The 22,458-nt window shown below is 41.7% G+C and overlaps 3 protein-coding genes across 4 annotated transcripts; 2 read left to right on the top strand and 1 right to left on the bottom strand.

The window, feature by feature from the left end:
• The first annotated feature begins 784 nt into the window (after window positions 1-784).
• Window positions 785-6,328, top strand: LOC139474991 (kelch-like protein 12). Its single transcript, XM_071258199.1, has 3 exons — window positions 785-889; window positions 2,518-4,229; window positions 4,822-6,328. The coding sequence occupies exons 2-3, from the start codon at window positions 2,531-2,533 to the stop codon at window positions 5,172-5,174; spliced, it is 2,052 nt and encodes a 683-aa protein (XP_071114300.1). The 5' UTR covers window positions 785-889; window positions 2,518-2,530; the 3' UTR covers window positions 5,175-6,328.
• Window positions 6,329-8,346: 2,018 nt separating this feature from the next.
• LOC139475001 (kelch-like protein 40) lies at window positions 8,347-10,570 on the top strand. The gene is made up of 2 exons (XM_071258210.1): window positions 8,347-8,423; window positions 9,203-10,570. The coding sequence occupies exons 1-2, from the start codon at window positions 8,420-8,422 to the stop codon at window positions 10,018-10,020; spliced, it is 822 nt and encodes a 273-aa protein (XP_071114311.1). The 5' UTR covers window positions 8,347-8,419; the 3' UTR covers window positions 10,021-10,570.
• Window positions 10,571-13,594: 3,024 nt separating this feature from the next.
• On the bottom strand, window positions 13,595-22,258 carry LOC139474975 (uncharacterized). 2 transcript variants are annotated; one of them, XM_071258188.1, is made up of 5 exons: window positions 22,171-22,258; window positions 18,645-19,077; window positions 15,728-17,523; window positions 15,071-15,288; window positions 13,595-14,768 (listed from the first exon to the last, which is right to left on the bottom strand). In XM_071258188.1, exons 2-5 carry the CDS (start codon window positions 19,057-19,059, stop codon window positions 14,678-14,680), a joined length of 2,520 nt encoding a protein of 839 aa, XP_071114289.1. In that variant the 5' UTR covers window positions 19,060-19,077; window positions 22,171-22,258; the 3' UTR covers window positions 13,595-14,677. The 2 variants fall into 2 exon arrangements, with proteins under 2 accessions (XP_071114289.1, XP_071114281.1); XM_071258180.1 differs by lacking the exon at window positions 22,171-22,258 and adding an exon at window positions 21,665-21,758.
• Window positions 22,259-22,458: the final 200 nt, after the last annotated feature.

Genomic DNA, 22,458 nt, shown 5'->3' with positions numbered 1-22,458 from the left:
TTAGTGATGAGAATGTCAAGGGAAGGCGATGGGAATGTCATGTGATGGTGATGGGAATGTCATGTGATGGTGATGAGAATGTCATGTGATGGTGATAGGAATGTCATGTGATGGTGATGGGAATGTCATGTGATGGTGATGGGAATGTCATGTGATTGTGATGGGAATGTCATGTGATAGTGATGGGAATGTCATATGATGATAATGATGGGAACGACTTGTGATGGTGATGGAAATGTCATGTGACGGTGATGAGGAGGCTTGTTCGATGGATGGACTGAGATAGTGGTGAGAAACTCGTTCATGTTTTGAAACTGAGTGTTGTTTTCATTTGCGCCCTACAAATCAGTGCATGTTGATATGTTGTTTGCTGACGTGCCCCTAAAGACAGACGCTATCAGACGATAATAAAACAACTGTCTTCGTTTACATGATTGTGTCGTGGCTCGTGGCTAGTGATATGATATTCATTCACCTTTACCTCCGAGCTCACAATGAAAAGGAAGACACACCCCTATACCGTGTGACTACTTTGTACAGTTGACCAACAATGTAGTGGCTGAAACAATCGGGGTAAAAAGCCTCGGCAATAAATGTAGATCAGATACATCTGTGATTGGATGAACTGTACCTTCTGGTGTTAGGTGACAATAGATGTGGCAATAGTGGGAGGTGTTGGGGTTAACGTCGCTTTGATCAGTGTGTACGTTATATCACGGCGTGTTACTGGAGGTCATCCCAAGGTGACGGAGAGTCTGTTGCCTTTAATCACAGATCACAACTAGTGATACTCTGGGACATCATTTCAGAACTGATAGGAATTGTCAATCTGTAAAAGTCCAACTCACAGACCTCGGTTAGGTGTACAGCACGTTCACCATAAATATAGGTAGGTCATCTTTGTTGTAGGATATGCAAATGACTGTGTGTATCGTAGTAGTGTCATCATGGGTATACCTGCAGATCTGCCCCGTGAAGATCTGGGTTGTAATAGTCTTCAGCAACCCGGGCTTGTCGTAAGAGGCGAATAACGGGATCGGGTGGTCAGGCTCGCTGACTTGGTTGATGCATGTCATCGTATACCAATTGCGTGGATCGGTGCTCATGATGTCAATCACTGCATTGTCTTGTCTAGACTCGATTATTTACAGACCGTCGTCATATAGCTGGAATATTGCTATGTACAGCGTTATACAACAAATAAACTAAAATAAAACTTGCAGATCTATGTTACAAAATGATGACATTTTGAATAACATCAATTCTGACATGACGAATGAACTCTGAAAAGCAATGTTTGATCCGCGACATTATTTCTGGGGCTAGCATGGGCTTGTGGGACATGGAGCATTGACTGGCGGGGCATGGAGCATGGGCTAGCGGGGCATGGAGCAGGGGCTTGCGGGGCCTGGAGCAGGGGCTACGACCAACTCGTTCGCAGTACGTCCTCATTTCGTCCCTATTCGCGTCCTGGCCCGTCCTGGCCCGATGGATACCCAGCGCGTTGTAGCCAGTCATCATTCAAGTTCAGGGCTCCCAGCTGTACACATCATGCTCCAAAGAGAAGTCGACCCGGTCGGTGTGCACACGTACTAAAATGTATGTCGGACCTCACCACGGCGTAACACATCCCCAGTAGGTTCGAAGTACGGCAATTCCGTTCGTAATACGTCTTTCTCGTTTTAAGTACGTTGTCTTGGACGGGATACAATTTTGAGCAGACTCAAAGTTCTGGAGCACCCGCCCCGTCCGAGCCCGTTCATGAAGTTCGTAAAAAGACTGTCAATAGTTGCTACTACGTCCACTACGTACATACACAGTTGGAGCCTGTTCGACATTTTCACTAGTTTGGTGTGATGGGGATATAAAGCATCATGTATATTCCAGAGGGGAAGGCTTTAATGTCGCCTGAATATTAGAAATATTTTAACCAACCTGTTCATAAAATGGAGGTCGGATTCTATTCAGGGAGTCATCATTATTTAAATACGGGTAAATATTCTTATATTAAGCTTATAAGCTTATTTTTTTAAGAAACAGCCTTAAAGAGGCTGTACATGATATTGATATCCCATATAAGAAATATTCGACTCGTGGTCGTTGTTTATTGTACAATAAAACACAACAGGGACAATAAACCACTCGGGTCTGAACCCTCTTGGTTTATTCTCCCTGCAGTGGTTTATTGTACGATATACTCCCACTCGTCGTTTATTGTTTAAATAAGGAAAAGTACTGCCAAAACTGCCAACACGAGCAATTCACAGATTTATAATTCATAAGTTAATTAAACTTACCCCCACCATATTTTAATAAACACTTGGATCAGGTGATTTATTCTTGGAGATAGTTTCACTTTGAGAAGTATAATGTTGGGCAATAGCACATAATCACATAATTACAACATATGTCTAAGGAATTGTGAGTAAGAACTACAGGTACATTTGACCCCGCGACTCGGATATCATGCAGATCCATTACATAATCATAATCTTAAGTAAATGTTTTTCTTTGAAGACAAACCATCACCATGGCCTATAAACAAGCGTTCACGGAAATGGTATATGACAAGTTACGTGAACAACTTTGGAAGGCTTTAAGACAGAATAAAGACTGTGACGTCACAATCAAGGTAGACGCTGATGTGTTCCATTGCCACAAGGTCATCCTGGCAATGACGTCACCTTATTTTGATGCCAAGTTTGCCTCGGGTTTCAAGGGCACCGACGAGAAGGTCATAGACGTACAGGGCATGAGCCCTGATACCTTCAGGAATGTGTTGGAGCACATATACCGTAGTAACGCAGCCTTGAAAGCATCCAATGTGCTTGATGTGTTGCACGCAAGTTCCATGTTTCAAATAGAATCCCTTACTAAGCGCTGTGAAAGGTTTCTTATAGATATGTATAGGATGAGTCAGTCGTGGGTGAAACAGTGGCGCGCTGCACGGAAGTATAACCTGGAGATATTGCTCGAAATGACAAATAGTTTCATGTTTACAAACTTCAAGACAATATCAGAAACGGCTCTGTTTACAAGTCTGACCGCGGTCGAGCTCTGTGAGATTGTTGCCAGTGATGAGCTGAGAGTGACTCATGAGGCAGATGTTTTGAAGGCTGTTCTCCTGTGGACAAAATCTCAAGAAAGTTTCTCAGATACAGATCTTACCCAATTGCTCTCTCACGTATCAATTAACCAGATTTCTGATGCTACATTCAAATCCACAATATTCCCTTTACTCCAAACTCTCGGAGAGAAGGCACGCGATATTGTGGAAGATGTAAAGAAAGAACAGCATATGTTGAAAAAACTGGTTGTGAGACACAACGACAAGCCTCGGAATACCCTATTTGGATATTTGGAAATCCATGGCAAAAAAGCACTAAAGATGTACTCTTTGGAGGATCACAAGACGTACGATGTCCCAGCACTTCCAGGTATACACAATGTGGCTGGAATACCAAGAGGCTTCGCGTTCAAAGGTGATCTGATGTTCACCAGCCTTAGCAGTGTCTATAGGCTCAATGAACAGACATGGTCGTGGGATAATATGAGCCTACCGCCAATTCATGTCATCCAGATACTGAGTGTACAGCATAAACTGTATGTGTTTGGTGTATCCGATGATGGTGTGCAGCTACTAAGGTATAAAGGAGATGAGGAGGTTGCGTGGGAGCTGGTTGATGCCATTGAAGGAGAAATGGCAAACTGTTCGGCAGCTGCTGTAGGGGACACGATCTATTTAGTTGGAGAAGATCTCACCGCTCACTCCCCATCACAGATTATGGAAAAGGTTTTCATCCTTAATGCATTTGGAGCTGATGCAGTGTCATGTCTGGGAAGATTTCAGCCTCCACTATCCCAGGGAAAGTTTTCTGTATCTATAGCTTCCAAGGACGACAAGATGTATTATTTGACGACAGAATCAGAATTCGGAGTGATTAATGATGCCAATTCCCCACAGGGTATCACACGATTTCATCAGCTTGACGGTGCCAGTGGGTGCTCTCTTAGTGGGAAGGGAAACGAGTTAATGATTCTTAAGACTGTTGAATCTAAAACCCACATTTACACCGTGGATTTGGAGGAGATGACTCTCCATCTACTTGAAGACGTTCCTGCACTAAATGATTGTCGTCTTGGTGTCATCAAAACCTCAATCATCGACAAATGCTCTGAAGGTACAAAGGTACAAAGGTCAAAAGAGACATCTAGACACCCCTATTCAGGTAGGGTCAAACATTCTTTATTTCACTCAGATCACTGTCCTATGTCATGTGTATAACATTTATGTAACCTAAGTTCCTTCACTATGTACAGCTGTTCTAGATAAAGAACGATGGTACGACTGCCATATTAGAAATGGGGGGCATGTGTTTGCCCAGTCGTCTAAGGCGCCGCGATTTGCTGTGCAGAGTTGCGTCCCTAGGGCACGCCAGAAACCTATGATTGTGGGTTCGAATCCCGGTTCGCCCTTATTATGTTTCTAGGTTTGTCAGCACCATACCCGTGCTCGTGGGTTTCACCGAAGTGGTAAACGCCCAAGACCTGCATCACTTCGGGCTTTCCTCCCAGAGTAAGCTGACACTGACGCGATATAACTGGAATACTGTTAAAAGCGGCGTTAAACCCAACTCACTCACTCACTATTAGAAATGTCATCAGGTCATAAAAGATTTCCTACTTTTGTGCCTTATGAATTGTACTTTAATAATGGCACATATGTACAGTGGGTGTTTTTTTTTAAATTTTAGCCCTGTGTCCGATACCCGGTTATTATAGAAACAGCAAGTTTGAATATACATTGTTCTTTATTTTCAGATTTGGAACTGGACAAACGATCACACTCTGATCTCACTCTGATCGTTGGCGATGCATCATTCCCGTGTCACAAGATCATTGTCAAGTTTATGTCACCATATATGGAGAAGCATTTATCAGCTGGGGATGGTGAAATGACGTTGGATGATATAGATGACAATGCCTTCAGAGATATCCTCAACTTTATGTACACTGGTGTTCTACCGCCGCTGTGTGAAGACAACATCGCTGCCGCCCTACAAGCAGCAACCGTGTTGCAAATGGACGATCTTCAGACAGATATTGAAAAGAAAATCAAGGTCATCAGCAAGGACAAGTCGCCGAATATCCAAACTTTCAAGGACTATCTGTAGTTAGGTGTGCCACCAGATGCCGTGCTTATGAACGTCCCCAGAACAACTAGTTATGAAGCCTATTTACACTTAAGGTTACTCTCAGAGTGACCAAATTCTGTATCCCCATGGTCTAACGTTTGAAAGTAGTTCTGAACAAAAGAACTCATATAATGAAGATATTAATTAAATCTGTTTCTTGTAGGGGAGGACCATTTGATATTTAGCTGGGGTCGGGTTTTTTGGGTAGAATCATGTTTTTTTCGTCATTGAGATATTTGTTTCCTTCTTAAAAGAGAGCTGAGATTTGTTTTTCACAACACATTTCAAATTCAACCTGGGGAAAGAATATTAAACTTTTTTTCTCACTCTTCACTAAAACATAATAACTGTATAGATGAAGGTGATTTTAAAACAGAACAATGGAAAAGCAGTATACTAAAGCATTTTCATGTAATAAAAGACCATTTTTACAACAAATTGACAGAAAATTGGTCAACTTGACACGTTTGTACTCACAACAACTGGAGGAATGTACTTTTCAATCGCGGATGATTGAAAGAAATAGCATCTCGGTGTAAATTGACGAACGAAAGATAAGATACCAGAATCAATTAGCGTGCAACAATACCAAGATCAGTGGAACTTGAGTTTGAAGTGAAACATTTGATGACTTGCAGGATGCCAACCTACAAAGTTATGGGTAAAAAAGAAATGATACAAATAAAATGCTAAGATCAATTGTACAATTAAAAGAGCAAGCCATTGGTATGATACATCAAAAAGCAAAACATGACGACGTTGCAAGGGCGTCCATATTGTGCCCTCGGTTGGTACTTCACGGTCCAGGGTGAACGACGGAAGACAAAACTCAGGGGTGAAGTTTAAGGAGACAGTGGCCATGTTTATTGTTGATGGGGAATAACGTCCGAAAAGGTACATGTTGATAGTAATGACATGACTGAACACACAACGGGACCGACTGGCCAGTGTTTCCGGTTCACAGACCCGCTATGCCCCTTACACAGGTGGTAAGTCAGACACCGATTCTTCATCGTCGACGAAGTGATTGCTGAGGCGGTGGCCTTGCCCGACACCACGACTAACTGTACATACCGTCCGCTTCTGTCGGTCTCAAAAATGCACATTTCAGGAAACCATTTCAAAGGCACTAAAAGAAAAGAATTGGCGTCATATTCTAATATGTGTAGATGATATCATATTGTTTTCGGAACATTTGAATTATCTGAAGACAGTATTCCAAAAGATCGAATAAGCCAGACTCACTCTTAAAGCAATCAAATGTTAAACCTTCTTGGGGCTTATCTTCAGCAAAGATGGCATCCAAGTTGATCCTTCAAAATTTGTCACCCAGGTTCCACCCTCTAAAATTGTCCAGGACGTGCCTCATATCTTAGGTTTTGCCTGGTATTAACATAAATTTGAAGCAAACTTTACTGGCATTGTTCCCCCTCCATACAACTTACGCATCTTTGGACAACGGACATTCGAAAAGCTAGAGCAAGCCGTTACAACATCCTTGCATCCGACCAAAACAAACCCTTTATCCTCACAACTGTAGCATCTCAATTGCAATAGGGTACACTTTATGATTCACATAGTATAAGACTGTACAGACTACTTACTACGCGGGGGACTGTCATCTCACATTACATCAAGATCAGCCTTTGTGTAAAGAAAACATTTCACCCTGGATATCCAGCCTAGGCTTATTTTGGAAGCTTGACCACTGTTGCTGCCAGGTGAATATTTTCATCACCGACTTTTACTGTAACCATTGCTCTGATATTTTAAACTGCCATTGTATTATGTACTGCCATTGTAAATGATGAATAGTAATTGTTTTGATTTGTAAACCTAGCTAATATTATAATACAATTGTTAATTGTATACCATTTGTTGGGTGTTTGTTGGCTTCACAATACGGATACTGAAGTACTACTACATTTACATGGTATGTGTAATGACATAATAAGAGGGGTGAATAAAAAACAATATCCCTATCAAAAGTTGAGTAGTATATAATGCTTATTTGCTTATTTATACATGTTGGTTTCACTAGTTCCAAGAAAGAAACGTTATACATTTCACCTTGCCTCAGAGATTCACCTCATTTACATGACCTGTAGTGTTGGGTATGTGCATATGTTGACACACCTCACACGCCCAAACACGTGACTGGTGACATTGTGTAATTCTGGCTATATGGATTTAGTAAATGGACTTTCGTGTCTCTGAACTTTCTGGGCCATCACTTGATTGTCTGGTATGTTTGTAGGACGCCGTCGCATGGCAGGAGTACTCTTGTGCAATTTAGTGTATATTGTATGCTGGGCGGTTGCGACCTGTAGGCTGGGACATGATTACTCTTTTCGAGAAAACCTGGTGTCATCACTTTTTTCAGTGATCCATTCATGTAACTTTCACCGCTATTTTTCTTATTCGCCCAATGGAATCGGCTTCAGCGGATAATCGAGACTGGTTATACACTCTCGTTGACGTTATATATTCATCATATTACGGATGGTCATGCCATGCAATATATAATAGAGACAGACCCGTGAAGATTCGAGGTAGAAAATGTCTTCAGCAACCCATGCTTGCCGTAAAAGGCGACTATGCTTGTCGTAAGAGGCGACAAACGGAACGGGTGGTCAGGTTCGCTGACTTGGGTGAAGCATTTCTTCATATCCCGATTGCGTTGATCGACGCTTTTGGTGTCAATCACTGGATTGTATGGTTCAGGCTCGATTATTTACAGACCGCCTCCATATAGATGGAACATTGCCGGGTGCTGCGTTAAACAACAAACAAACAAATAAACAACCATGAGACAGGTGTGAGCAGAGGTTTTTTCCATGAATAATTATGTTGACTTGATAGTTTCGCGTCTCTCAATGCCTTCTAATAGAGACACCTAATAAACTTCACCTTTACGTGTACCTCACAGTTCGCTGTGGAGAAGATGACACGATCCCTAAACCCAATGACAACCACGTACAGTTGGCCCGTAACGCAACGTCACATGAGATCGAAGTATGTTGGGCAAGTCATGGCAGGAAATGTAGGTCATTTTCATCTGAGCCTGGTGACACTGTGTCTGATGATATAAGGTGACACAGATAGGGAATAGAGGTTTAACCTCGTTATGAACAGTATTTCTCTGAGCAGGGTATCAACTCGGTGAGGACGGTCCGAAGAGGTGCAGGTGTAGAAGTTGAGATATATGACAGCTTGACCTCAGCATGGGTAGGTAACTTTTCTGTAGGACATACGCTTCACTGTTAGTGTTGTACAGGTAATAAGGATTGATAGACTAGAGTAAGGAGGAGCATAACTGCTCTCACATCAGTGTTACACGCTTTTCTTCCACGACGAAGTTTGCGTCAATGTTTTCTGTAATATAGACTTAACATAGCTGTAGAGCTGACACCCACTTGAGGTACACTGGTCTTATGCTAATATAGTAACATTATAGGTTATGAGGGTGAGCATGAATTTGCCAGAGGACAAAACTAAACCTAATTGTTTGTATTTGTTTCACACCTATTCATCTCTTCAATGTCTTCAATCAAAATAAACACAATATGCACGCAAGTTCCATGTTCCTTTTAGAACAACCATCACAACTCCACCTAGTCACTGACATGAATAGTTAGTCAAGGTTTTACTAATATACAGGTCCTGGAAATTTCATGTACTCATGCTGACCCACGAACAATTTTTTCAGCCTTTATTTAGTTTTATTCGGGTAATTTCGTGAAACATTATTTTCGCATTTTATTACACCTTTTTACCCCATTACATAAATAATCACATTTGATATGATGAAGACATATTTGATTTTTCATACGCTGGAGAGGACCTGGGATATATTGATTTTCTGGTGATGACCACGGATATATTTGAAACAAAACTGGTTCCAGAAAATACTGGAAAGATATATCTTTGCATAAGGACTTATAAAATGAGTATATTCGTTCGATAGAACAAATATGTTGTAAAAACAATTATTTTACTTCTTTCAGAAATGGAAATTTCCCACAAATCCCTATTCATGGCGGGTTTAAAGAAGTCCCTGGATGGAGGGTCATACTCGGATCTGACAGTGGTCGTTGGTGATGTATCATTCCCGTGTCACAAGGTCATTGTCAAGTCCATGTCGCCTTATATGGAACAGCGATTGTCAGCAGGGGATGGTGAAATAACGTTAGAGGATGTAGACGTCGATGCCTTCAGGAATATCCTCAATTTCATGTACACAGGTGTTGTACCGCCGCTACATGAAGAAAATATCGCCTTCCTCATAAACACAGCAACAGTACTTCAAATGGATGACTTCAAGCTGGCTATTGAAGAGGAGTTCAGGCATTGTGATCTCATAGGCGCGCATAATTATTTGATTTTGCAGGATCTAGCTATCAAAAATAAAGTTTCGACCATCAAGATGGATGTACATCACTTTATCCTTCGTCATTTTGAGTATATATGGAGGAAAGGGGAACTTAATGGCATGAGTTTCCGTCAGCTGTATGATGTCGTCCTTCACAAAGAACTTATAGTGTCAAGTGAGTTTGTGCTGCTGATAGCCATCGTTGACTGGGTTCTAGCTCAGAGTCAACTGTCATGGGATGAGACCAAACTGCTGATCTATGCAGCGAGGATGCCATTGATTACAGAGCAGAACATACAGGAACTGAGGTGCACGGAGCAGGTGGCAGCCAATCAGCGTCTCAGTTCTCTACTGCTGGAGATATGGGAGCGGGACCATACGGAGATTCCTTACAAGAGGGACAGAGACCCGTCTCCGGAAGCTCCAATCAAAACTTATATGGACTATCTGTAGTGACTGAGTGAGGCTTCACCGATCTAAGCAGTATAACCGCGGAGATAGGCAACCAATAATGAGGCACAAGTGTAGCTAGTGAAAGGGGATATTGTGTTTAGCAGTGATTGGACGTAACAAAGGTCGGTGAAACACAACTCTAACTCTGCATAACTGTCTTTGTTTGTATCCTATATTCTATGCCTTAAACCATTGTTCAGAAGTGCATTGTATGGCAAAATATCCTATAGTTACGTAAAGTTATCAACGTTTATACGGTAAGCCTATTTGTGCTTCACCCATGCAAAAACTCAAACCCGTGTCTTCGTAGTGACGATCAGATGCTAAAATCTTTTGGCTTACCAACGCACTATTCACTGGCTTGGAGGAGAGGGGGGTGGGGTACTCCAGTGGTTAGAGCGTTCGCTCGTCACGCCGAAGACCCGGGTTCGAATCCCGACATGGGTGCATTGTGTGAAGCCCATTTCAGGTGTCCCCCACCGTGATATTGCTGGAATACTGCTAAAAGCGGCGTAAAACCATACTCACTCACTCTAGTGTTAATCTTGAATTAACATGTTATATACACTAGAGATAGTAGCAAACATCCCTTGGAGGATTGTTTTGATTATGGGGCAGAATAAATCCCCTGCACTTAGTCACTCACTCACTCACTCACTCACTCATCAATGAGTATATTATGGCAAGCACAAGAGTGTGCATATTCTGTTACAAATCTTCTTTTTTGTAAATATATACAATAGATGCAGTAAATTATCACATTTACAAATTATATCTGTACTTTCATTGGTTGATAAATGGTTACATTACATGTACTTTCTATAAAACATAGCCTGGCCTGAGATCCTACTTGCCGTGCAGCGATCAGAAGTGGTATTGTCCTGTGCGGTTTAGCCAATGGAATCAGCGAGAATGTAACAGTGTAAGAATCTACATCGAAACTCAACCAGATGTTGTAATCCGTAAAGGTTTAGGTTTTCTTATTTCCTCACTGACTTCCAGAATGCCAATCAAACAGTTCGTAACGCTTGTTGTGAAGCAGTACCTCCAGCCACTGCCCTTGTCATCTGGAGTGATTGAATTATGGTTGAATTTTGATGGTTATAAATAACTCAAATTAAAATATTTTTCCTGTTTAGATTACGTAATAAAACAACTATTGACCACAATTCGGGCAATTCATGTTTTATGGGCCCAAGAAACCGATACTGAAAGGTCAATAATTGATAAGCATCTGATGATTAACATGTGTCAGGTATGTTTGTTTTATTTTGTTTGTTGTTGAACGCCGCACTCAGCAAATATTCAGCTATATGTCGGCGGTCTGTAAATAATGGAGTCTGAACCAGACAATCCAGTGATTGACATCATGAGCATCGATCCATGCAATTGGGATACGATGACATGCATCAGCCAAGTCAGCGAGCCTGAACACCCGATTCCGTTAGTCGCCTCTTATGGCAAGCATAATCGCCTTTTACGGATCTTCACGGGCCGCTAGGTTTTTTAATTATGTCGATAATGAAAACACATAAACACTGAATTGACATATACTACTCAAAGAAAGTAAAAGAATATCCGATTCTTTCATATAACTATAGTTAATCTATGACAGATTAATTATAGTAATATAAAATAATCGGATTTTCCTTAAATTCTTTTGAGTAGTATACTTCAAGAAGGTCTTTGAAAGGCATTCAGAAGTGATTCACATATGAGGCATTCACTCACCTGATGACGGAGTAAGCATATACTCCGAAACGTTGTGTTCCACATAATAAAGAAGTTGACATCGATATATTCTCTTCCTTATACTTCAATACTTGGATAGTTGCACCAAGGTGTGGGATTCATTTGGGAATAAGCCGAAAGTAGCGCTTATCATAGACGTTTACGGCTTTGGTGGAATGATCACGATATGATGTTCACAAACCAAAGATACAATCCAGGGCGGATGTGGGATTCGAACCGACGATCAGAACACATCCTGTCAATTAAAGGACGCGAGTCTTCACATTGAATTATTCCTGTTCCAGTGACCACCGTGCCCCCTCGAAGAAGAGATCAGAGAAGACAGGGACTGACAATGAGGATTAGTGAGTGTTTACCTGCGAAGTTTCACATGAGCAAACAAAAAACAACATCATACCGATGTTCTAATCAGAAATTGCCATGCCGATAGCGTAAAGTGAATTACGTAGAATATATAAGTAGTTAGCTAATATAATGTATGGCAACGTATATTGCATGTAGGGTTATGCACTTTAGTGCTTATAGGATGACGTGCATTGCTGAATGTAGGATGACGTATACTGTATGTAGGGTGACCTACATTGCTGCATGTAGGGTGACCTATATTGCTGCATGTAGGGTGACGTACATTGCTGCATGTACGGTGACCTACATTGCTGCATGTACGGTGACCTACATTGATGCATGTAGGGTGACCTACATTGTTGCATGTACGGTGACCTACATTGCTGCATGTACGGTGACCTACATTGATGCATGTGGGGTGACCTACATTGTTGCATGTAGGGTGACCTACATTGCTGCATGTAGGGTGACCTACATTGCTGCTTGTAGAGTGACGTACATTGCTGCATGTAGGGTGACGTACATTGCTGCATGTAGGGTGACGTACATTGCTGCATGTAGGGTGACGTACATTGCTGCATGTAGGGTGACGTACATTGCTGCATGTAGGTGACGTACATTGATGCATGTAGGGTGACGTATACTGTATGTAGGGTGACGTACATTGCTGCATGTAGGGTGACGTACATTGCTGCATGTAGGGTGACGTACATTGAAGTATGTAGGGTGACGTACATTGAAGTATGTAGAGTGACGTACATTGATGAATGTAGGGTGACGTACATTGATGCATGTAGGGTGACGTACATTGATGCATGTAGGGTGACGTACATTTTTGCATGTAGGGTGACGTACATTGATGAATGTAGGGTGACGTACATTGAAGCATGTAGAGTGGCGTACATTGCTGCATGTAGGGTGACGTACATTGAAGTATGTAGGGTGACGTACATTGAAGTATGTAGAGTGACGTACATTGAAGCATGTAGAGTGACGTACATTGAAGTATGTAGGGTGACGTACATTGAAGTATGTAGGGTGACGTACATTGAAGTATGTAGGGTGACGTACATTGAAACATGTAGAGTGACGTACATTGAAGTATGTAGGGTGACGTACATTGAAGCATGTAGAGTGACGTACATTGAAGTATGTAGGGTGACGTACATTGAAGTATGTAGAGTGACGTACATTGAAGCATGTAGAGTGACGTACATTGAAGTATGTAGGGTGACGTACATTGAAGCATGTAGAGTGACGTACATTGAAGCATGTAGAGTGACGTACATTGACGTATGTAGGGTGAAGTACATTGAAGTATGTAGGGTAACGTAATTGATGCATGTAGGGTGACGCTAAGGTACCAGCAACAACGGACAATCGTGAAATTGTTAAATAAGAAAACGTATCGTTTCAATAACATCAATAAACTACTTTATGATTTATTACTGACAACGTAATATTCAAAATCCTTAAATACATCACTGACAACCATGAATAAACAACCTGGAAAAAATCTGTGTAAACATGCAAAGGAATGTGCACAGGATTTACAAATATACACATAATATATTGCCTAACGACATCTGATTATAATTGTTCTTCCGTCCCTTCACTCTGCACTGCTTCCGTCAACAGTCAACCCCCATATAACGCAGGCATAGGGTCCTCCAAAATAGTCGAAGATTGTTATTTCTATATGTTCCCTCGTCTTTTCAGGCGATCAAACGACGTGCCTTCCCATGCGTTTGTGACGGGTTCCCCCATTCGGGCACGATACGCTCACATTGGATAGACTCGTCTTTCACCTAACACCTGGTATCATCACTATTTTAGAGTGATTCATAAAAACTTGGTTATGATATCGTAGGAATCGCACAATGGATTCTGCTTACAGCAGAGATTTCATATGTTGTTGAGAGGGTTTGGTCACATTTATATATAGGAACAATAACTATTCCTGGGGAATAGAACTGGGTTCGATTTTAGATCGATTTAGATCGATTTTATAGTAATAGGATATATAACACCTTCCTATCACACATGGAACACAAATACAGACATTCTCAAACAATGTTTGCAGTTAAAAGGACGAACATAAGAAATAACTATTTGTTCATTGAGGCCTGTACATTGTGGAATCAGGACGAGAAAAAAACATTGATTGATATAATGTACAAAGTCCGACACCATGGGGTAAGCTTACACGCAGTCAATTAAGTTATCCAGCGTGACCAACGATTCATTGGTCGCCTCGTACGAATGGGGCTCCATCGTAGTCCTAAACCCCCCTGTACCACATTAATGTCATCATATAGAATCGTACGTACATCGGGTATGTGAATTATTTATAAAACGTGGCTCATTCTTCATCACCTGGTTCAGGTGTCTCTGATCGAAATCATTCAGTATATAAGTCTTAACAGGTTTTTTTTTCATGTAACCTGGCTCATGCGTGGATTACAAGGAACATACAGCACTTCCGTATACGTGGTGTGGCTATGATGTCTATGCTTCTCTCGACACCTGAAGGTCCGTCATTCAGAGACGACGGAGTCTGCTAAAACGTCGTTTCTTTGTTTTCCGTCACACCCTTGCTGGCAAGCTCGTCCTGCACCCGCTCCAGATAGCCTGGGTCGGGGTAGCCGAATCTACGAACAGAATGTCAGTGTTACTACAACACGTCACTGACGTTACGCATAAACAACACGCCAAGACTAAATCAGAGCAATGTAGTGCCAGTTTTAATTAGTAAGATTCATGTAGGATGTGTTACTGTTTATGCTTATCCTATCTCTCGCAAGTATCTCGTAATATGTACTTGAGAATATGACAGCTTGCTGAATACTTGTATTGGTGCTACTGATCTGAACAGAAGTATTTCAATTGCTTCGAAACAAATAGTTCATATAACATTATAATTTCGACGTATAAACAAACACCATCGGTTTACCTCGTAGGTCCACCTTCCATGTTTGTCTTATGGTGGATGTCGTTCCACGTTACGACATTCTCTTGACCGGTAGTTGTAGAACGACCGATGGTAAAGGTTAACTTCCTGTCAAACGCCTTCCTCAGGAGGCGGAGAACATCTCTACCTTCTCGGCAGTCTGGCAGGAAAGCTCGTCTCGTTGTTCCCTTGTAGGGCTGTCCTGGGTTCGGGTGGTCTTCCTGCGAAACCATGTGGTATAGTTTAAGTTTTAATAACATCACACCCAAACATCAGGCTGCACATATATACATGTATATATAACGTCTACGCCAGATAATTACAAGTCTCTATTATCTGCCGAAAAAAATACCACTGGGCGGAAAAGACAAAAGAAAAAATATACGAATGGATCACTGAAATTCAGTGTTGACACGAGGTGTTTGCGAAAAGGGTAGGAAATGAAGAAAACTCCAAAATATCGTTTCAGACATATATATATATAAAATATCCAATTTCTTCATGCTTTTTATATTGTTATTTTGCTGTAAACAATGCATCGCTATTAAAATAGTTCACATTACTTCAACGTGTACCACTTTAAACTTGACGTTAGAGTCTGACACGTATATATTAATGTGTATAGACGCCATGCATTTTAGTAACTGCAATGACACTTACCCTCTGTATGCCACTAGGCAGATGGTATGTGATACTGATGGTGCCACAGGTCTCATACCCAGGCAGGTGCTCCCCGCTGAAGGCTACATCCATGGACCCCTCCGGCTGGTTCCCCGTCAGGACGCCATACACCATGTTGCAACTGGGACACACGGGTTTGAACTTCTGGAAGCTGTCATCTATGCACTCCCGGCAGAACACATGGCCGCATTTCTTCAGCCATTTTGGGTCTGTGATTGGACCAATACAAATAGGACAGCTTCTGGTTACACTCATATCAAGGAGCTTGACATCATTGCTACTTCCCTTCCTTGCTACCTTCCCACTGCTATTTCCAGGCGGGACTGTACTATCCCCACAGGGAACTCCATTGATTTCGGTCTTTATTCCGACTTCTGGTCTGGTGGAATGATCCATGCCACGTACCCTGTCTGTACTTGAAGTATGCCTTACATTCCTTGGCTCTCCGTCGACAGCATCAAGGTTGACGGTTAATGGATAGGGTGAGGGACTAGTGCCATGGTGGACACTGCCAATGTGATCAAATCCAGATGCGCTTTCATCCGAACATGTCTGACCGACGACAAGAGTTGCCTTGGTTGTCTTGGTTTGTTGCCTCTGTTGTTGTCGCCTACCATCATCGCCATGTTTATCAGTGTTGTATCCCTTATAACTCAAATGATGGCTGTCATGTGTGGTGTCCCGGTGGGGCGCGGTATAGGTGTTCCCCTGTAACATTGCACGAGAAGACCTGGAATGCCTTGGAAAAGTTTGTGATGGGATGTGACTTGAATGTACGTCAGCAACGTTCAGCGACCTGTTTCCAGATTCACCCCTTGTATCGCCATTGTGATGTCGATCCGGCAAAGAAAACATGGTCTCATTGTTTTCTTTGTTGTACCCAGAGTAGCCTCCCCTGTCCTGTCCATGCCCATCAACTCCTTCGTGATGTGCATTATTTCTGTGTGTCGTGTCACCCGGGTTTGTCTGCATGGTCTTTACTGGTCTTCCATAATCATCACCCTGTCCATCTACATGTCTGTGCCCTGTTTCTCGTGTGTCACATCTGTTTTCCCGGTCAGGCATGAAAGCAGTATCCCGTACCGCTGCCTTAGAAGATCCCGGCCAATCTTGGTCATTCGCAGTACGTGAACCTGGAAACGTTTCGGATCGCCTATCTCTGTGGCGTTTCTCACTTGTGTTCACCGGTCCTGTATGTATATCGGTTTCAGCCCTCTCATCTTCATACCCATAGGTAATTGGTCCGTACCCCTCATCCGGGTATCTGCGGTTCTGGTCTCTGTTGTGATGAGAACCTGAACGGTGGTCTGTTGATACCTTTCTATAGCTACCGTCATACTCACTTTCTGGTCTATATCTGTTGTGATTCTCATTTCGCTCGATCGATCCAGTATATTGATTTCGGTGAAAATTGGTTTCATCTCTCCTTTCATCTCCAATTTGAGTGTACTTCTCGACCGGACGGCTGTGATTCTTGTCTCTGTTGCGGTAAGAACGTGGACGGTTGTCCATTGGTGCCTTTCCATAGCTAGCCCTATCCTCATCCTCTGTTCTTGAAACTGCACAGGATATTAACTTCCGTAAGGAGTTTCGACGTTTTAAGTTTTTCTCACGACAGTTAGGACTTCCTTGGTATTCACACTGGGTTTCCAATATATCGCCGATGGATTTGTCGATTGTAACCAAAAACACCTTCTGCAGAGCCTGGTTGTCAAACTTAGCCAAGGCTTTCACAGCGGCCTGGGCAGCGTCTTCTGGAGATGCACCACCTCGACCTGACAAGCAAAGACATATACACGTTGAAAGGCAAACTTCAAACTGCATACAAGTATTTAGTTTTGTGATTGTTAACGAGGGTTCATATAGATAATACTGCCATAAAGGAAGGATGAAAGTCAAGCTTTTCAAGAAGTTCAATTTGGTGAAACACATTGCACGGGTGAGGCTCCGAGAGACAAAGGTTCATAATCAGGTAGACTCTGCTATTCGAACCCACGTTCAGCGTGTGTGTTGTTTGGGACATCATGTCGATCTTTGAGTAATGACACTACTGCAGTAGTAGTGTACGTGTGTGTTGTTTGGGACATCATGTCGATCTTTGAGTGATGACACTACTGCAGTAGTAGTGCACATGTGTGTTGTTTGGTACATCATGTCGATCATTGAGTGATTGGGGCGGTCGGGTAGCCCAGTGGCTAAGGCGTTCGCTCGTCACGCCGAAGAACCGGGTTCGATTCCCGACATGGGTACAATGTGTGAAGCCCATTTCTGGTGTCCCCTGCCGTGATATTGCTGGAATATTGCGGCATAAAACTATACTCACTCACTCATTGAGTGATGACATCCATTCAGATGTCATCGTTGGTGGCAACAAGCAAATTTTGTGGGGGACATCATGTGGATCCATGTACAAATGCTGACAAAACACATTTTGAAGTGTTGTTAGTTGGGCCAGCTGCCTGGAATAATCCGCTGCGAAGCTTTTTTACACTCTGTTTTACAGAGGCAGACGTTCTGCCTCACATACATATTACATATGAAATGTAAGGTTCCATGTTATCGTCAGTGTCAAACAGAGAAGTTCTGTCTTTATCAATGTACAGGGCTCCTATCTGAAAATACATCTACATCCCAAGCTACATCCACAACGACAGTTCATGTTAGCTTACATAACCATGCTAATATAATCAACAAACGCTGTGACGTAGCTGGAATATTGCTGACTGCGACGTTAAACAACATTCACTCACTCATTACGTTGCGGTCTGGTTGTTGCCGGTGCGCACGACAGAAGCTGCCAACGAACACGTGCACATCATTTCTGTGCAAAGAATACTTACATGAATACTTCTATAATAATCATCAATGAAATATAAGATGAGTACACATATCTTACCTGTACCAAGAAGAGGAATAGCCAACACTTTCACATCATACTTCTCTGCTTTCTTCATTATTGTCTTGTATAAGTGTTCCGTTTTCGTCACCCATCTGTTGGTATTGACAGGGCTTTTGATGACGGCGTGAAAGACATAACTAAATGGCGATGGTTCAGATAGTTTCGTGGTGTGAACTGACCACGACTTGAAACGTCTTGCTTTCCCCTTTAGTTCTTCTCTTTTCACAGCAAATTCACTCGAATTTTCTTTCAGAGCCCTTGTGACAAAACTCTCATGTTCAAACTCCAGCCCTTCCCCCGTCACAACGCCACTGGCGTCACTTATCGTTGTGATGTCCCCGACGTACGTGACCACCTTCATCTGGTTTATCTTAAATAGTTTCTGAGTGGGTTGTGGACGGGCACCTGCCATCCTCTCCTCTTCTCGAGCCTGAAACTTACAAACCCCAAAGTGTTGAATGTTGGCTGGTTCTGTGTGTTCATTTTATGTACTTTCTTCACAAATGCATCACCACACATGAAATGCAAGTCATGGCCTGATTCCGACCAACTTCAGAACTGCAGGAACGCATCAAATCATATCAAGTCATGTAACACGATTTAAGGACCTTGCAGTTTTATTTTAGGGCCCTTTACCTATTTTGAAATAACTGAAGATAAAACAATATCCACTTCTTCGAATTATTATTCCTTGCAAAAGGTTTTCAACGAAAGACCATCATAAAATACATTACCTGATTACACAATGTCATTATTCATAAATATCAACGTGAGATGACCCCGAAATTTATAAATAGAAAATATCTTGACGCGTTATCGTAATTGTTATGTGATTTCAGGAATGTTTGTGTTGAGTTGTAATTTGTGTAAATTGTGTCACGGTAGCGTTAACAGTTTACTATGTCAACAAAGGCAGCCACTCTAACAATTCACGATGTTTCTAAATGTGCAGGAATAAATGGATTAATGTTGAACTTTGTTGCAATACACAATAGTCAACTTTACTTTAAACAAAAGTTTCAATTCTGAGTCTTATCGTCCTTGTATCTTCTAAGAAGATCTTTTTTTTCAAAGGCATACAAATTTTCCCATTGTTTCACAAATAACACAGTAAAATCCTAAGGGTTTCCTTAATCTGGCATTGTCCAGGATGTTTACAGAATCAACAGTGTACCTTGAGAGAATTTAAAACCATTACTGCACATTTTGACCTAAACTGACTGAGCAGTCGCCATAAAGTGTCGATATGGCCGCCTCGGCTGTTGTTATAAAACTCCGATTCAAACCTCGGGAACAAATTCAGATATTCAGATGTCATCGTTGGGAACAAGCAAAGGAAGTTTCAGCTCCAGAGGAACACAGCTTGCTGATGAGATGATGTTTACGGTTCGAGGAAATGCATTTTGAAAGAAATTAAGATCACTGTCCAAAGTGTTAATGTCAAAATGTTCGTGAAGTAAGGAACACATATGTTGAGCCCCACCACTACTACAGGTTATACCCCATTAGTTAGACGTCCCATTAGTTAGACGTCCCATTAGTTAGACGTCCCAATTGTTAGACATTTTTCTTTAGGCAAAGAGGGAATATACCTACAGGTGTAATGGATCAGTCCTAATTAGATTAAAGTACTGAGTAGGGATAGGGGACTCACAGTTTAGGGAGTATATATGTTACAATTTCGTTTAATTAACCTAAATTACCTTACTCTCAGCACAGGTTCAATAGGCATGAAATTAACTATGTGAACTATGGAGTAGCTTAATTGTCTTACTGTATGATCAGTTTAAGGAGTTGAGTTTAGATTATCACATACCGTATTCGATGTAATAAGCGCCCACGGCGTTATGTGCTGATATATGTGCGTTATGCGCTGATATATTCCCAATTAGCACCCCTTCCGATTGATCAGTGTACACAAGACTTATTTATTCGTGCATAATACGCACTCGAGTGTTATATGCACCATTAATTATGGGCATTTAAATTCTGGAAAATATATATGTCGTGTAAAATACGCACAGACTTTTCTTTAGTATCATATAAGGCTGTCAACATAAACCAAAATATTACAGATCTTTCAACTCTGTTTTTTTTCTTACCAAAACTATATTCTAATAAGAGTCCCCTTTTTCTAATTTTGCGAGCGCCTTAGGCGCTTATTGCGTCGAATACGGTATACTAAATTTCATTACATTCCAAAACAAAATGTTTCAGTAATGGTCATAAAAAGTTTCAGCTTTCACTATGATTGAAGTGCAAAGGTCAAATAAAGGTCCAAGTTGAAACATCACAAAAAACAATTATCTTGAGTCCCACTACTAACTATACATGTACCAAAGAGCACTACGTATTTAACAAAAATGACAAAGTAATATATAACAATATCTGGACGACGACGGACGTCCCGCGACGACATTACCTCACTTGGCCTGAAAATATAATAAATAGCCGAATCAACCTGCAGTCACTGGGTAGCCCAACATAGCCTTTGTAAATATTAAGGGGAGATAACTCTACCGAAGGCATCTACATAAAACGAAAGCGAAAGTTCACCAATTAGCAATGAGCATGTCAATTGGTCAGATTCAATAAATGTTATACGTTGCATCATCACTTACACCCCTGTAACTTGAACATATTGAATAAATTAATAAATATGGGTGAACAACAAATCACATCACATGATAACACAATCTACGCATCCGTGCTGAAGGATTATGATATCCATTAGCCTAACACCACTCGATCTACAAACATGGAAATATAGCATCCTATCTACTTTCTGCTCTCGATATAACTACTGCAGTACCAGTTCACGATCGCCGAGCACAGCCATGTTGTTTACGGACGCGGGAACACCCACTTCCTGGTTCGACTGCTGGCTGTGCTTGACGAGTCCCTCTGGCTGTCTACCATGGCAGGCCTACAGGGCACGGGAGACACATATGATAGATACTAACCTACACAGGCTCAAATTACATATAATACGCGCCTGCCATTTCCTATGTACTCACCCTCGATGAACACGACAGGACTGCAGTCTTGGGCGACTGATTTCAAACCGAAACTAGGAAATTATGTCACGATTCAACGGGTCAAAGTGAACTAGACCCCATAGCTGTGTGTTGTATATGCTATCTAAGCATGTTGCAATAGATATAGATTTCGTCGGGAGATGATATATAGTCAAGATTACAGGCGAAAACACCGACCTTTGAGTTGATTAGAATCATCAATATTGCAAATGCATATTAATTTTAATATATGACAACTTAGGCTACGTATGATTTTCTGCATTGATTAGAATTTACAATGTCTTAAATAGATATAACATTTCATTCACAAATTCAAAATGATAGTTTCATACTCTTTTCATATTTATACCATTTATATTGCAATAGTTACACACAAACATATCAAAATACCATTGATTTATTGGGCATATGATAGCCAGTCGATGAAATGAGAAGTTTATTTAGAAATAGTAAGAGTATATTCTCCAAGGGAACATCGGTATTACCCTGAGTTGAGATCGGTGAGAGGTCTGCCTCGCCCGTCACATTATACCCAGTGAAACCAAGTGTCGTCTGCACTGGACTGTCACTGACACGCCGCGTCAAGTGTAGTCGCAAGGGAAGTAACTCCTCCTGGCATAGCATCGCCCGTCACATTATACCCAGAGAAACCAAGTGTCGTCTGCATTGGACTGTCACTGACACGCCGCGTCAAGTGTAGTCGCAAGGGAGGTAACTCCTCCTGGCATAGCATCGCCAGGGCTATAGTGACAAACTCGTGCGATTCCGCGACA

The sequence above is a fragment of the Haliotis cracherodii genome, unplaced genomic scaffold (assembly GCF_022045235.1).
Source record: "Haliotis cracherodii isolate W230 unplaced genomic scaffold, xgHalCrac1.p SCAF_1, whole genome shotgun sequence".
NCBI lineage: Eukaryota > Metazoa > Mollusca > Gastropoda > Lepetellida > Haliotidae > Haliotis > Haliotis cracherodii.
Note: the sequence above shows the minus strand (reverse complement) of the source record. Positions and strands in the feature narration are given on the sequence as shown.

What these genes read in the sequence shown, in the direction of transcription:
- LOC139474991 (XM_071258199.1), top strand. Translation starts at nt 2,531, where the DNA reads ATGGCCTATAAACAAGCGTTCACGGAAATGGTATATGACAAGTTACGT. An exon ending in ATCTAGACACCCCTATTCAG is followed by an intron (nt 4,230 to 4,821) that starts GTAGGGTCAAAC and finishes CTTTATTTTCAG; the next exon opens with ATTTGGAACTGGACAAACGA.
- LOC139474975 (XM_071258188.1), bottom strand. Translation starts at nt 19,059, where the DNA reads ATGGCAGGTGCCCGTCCACAACCCACTCAGAAACTATTTAAGATAAAC. An exon ending in TGCCTAGTGGCATACAGAGG is followed by an intron (nt 15,289 to 15,727) that starts GTAAGTGTCATT and finishes ATGGTTTCGCAG; the next exon opens with GAAGACCACCCGAACCCAGG. An exon ending in ATGGAAGGTGGACCTACGAG is followed by an intron (nt 14,769 to 15,070) that starts GTAAACCGATGG and finishes TTCTGTTCGTAG; the next exon opens with ATTCGGCTACCCCGACCCAG.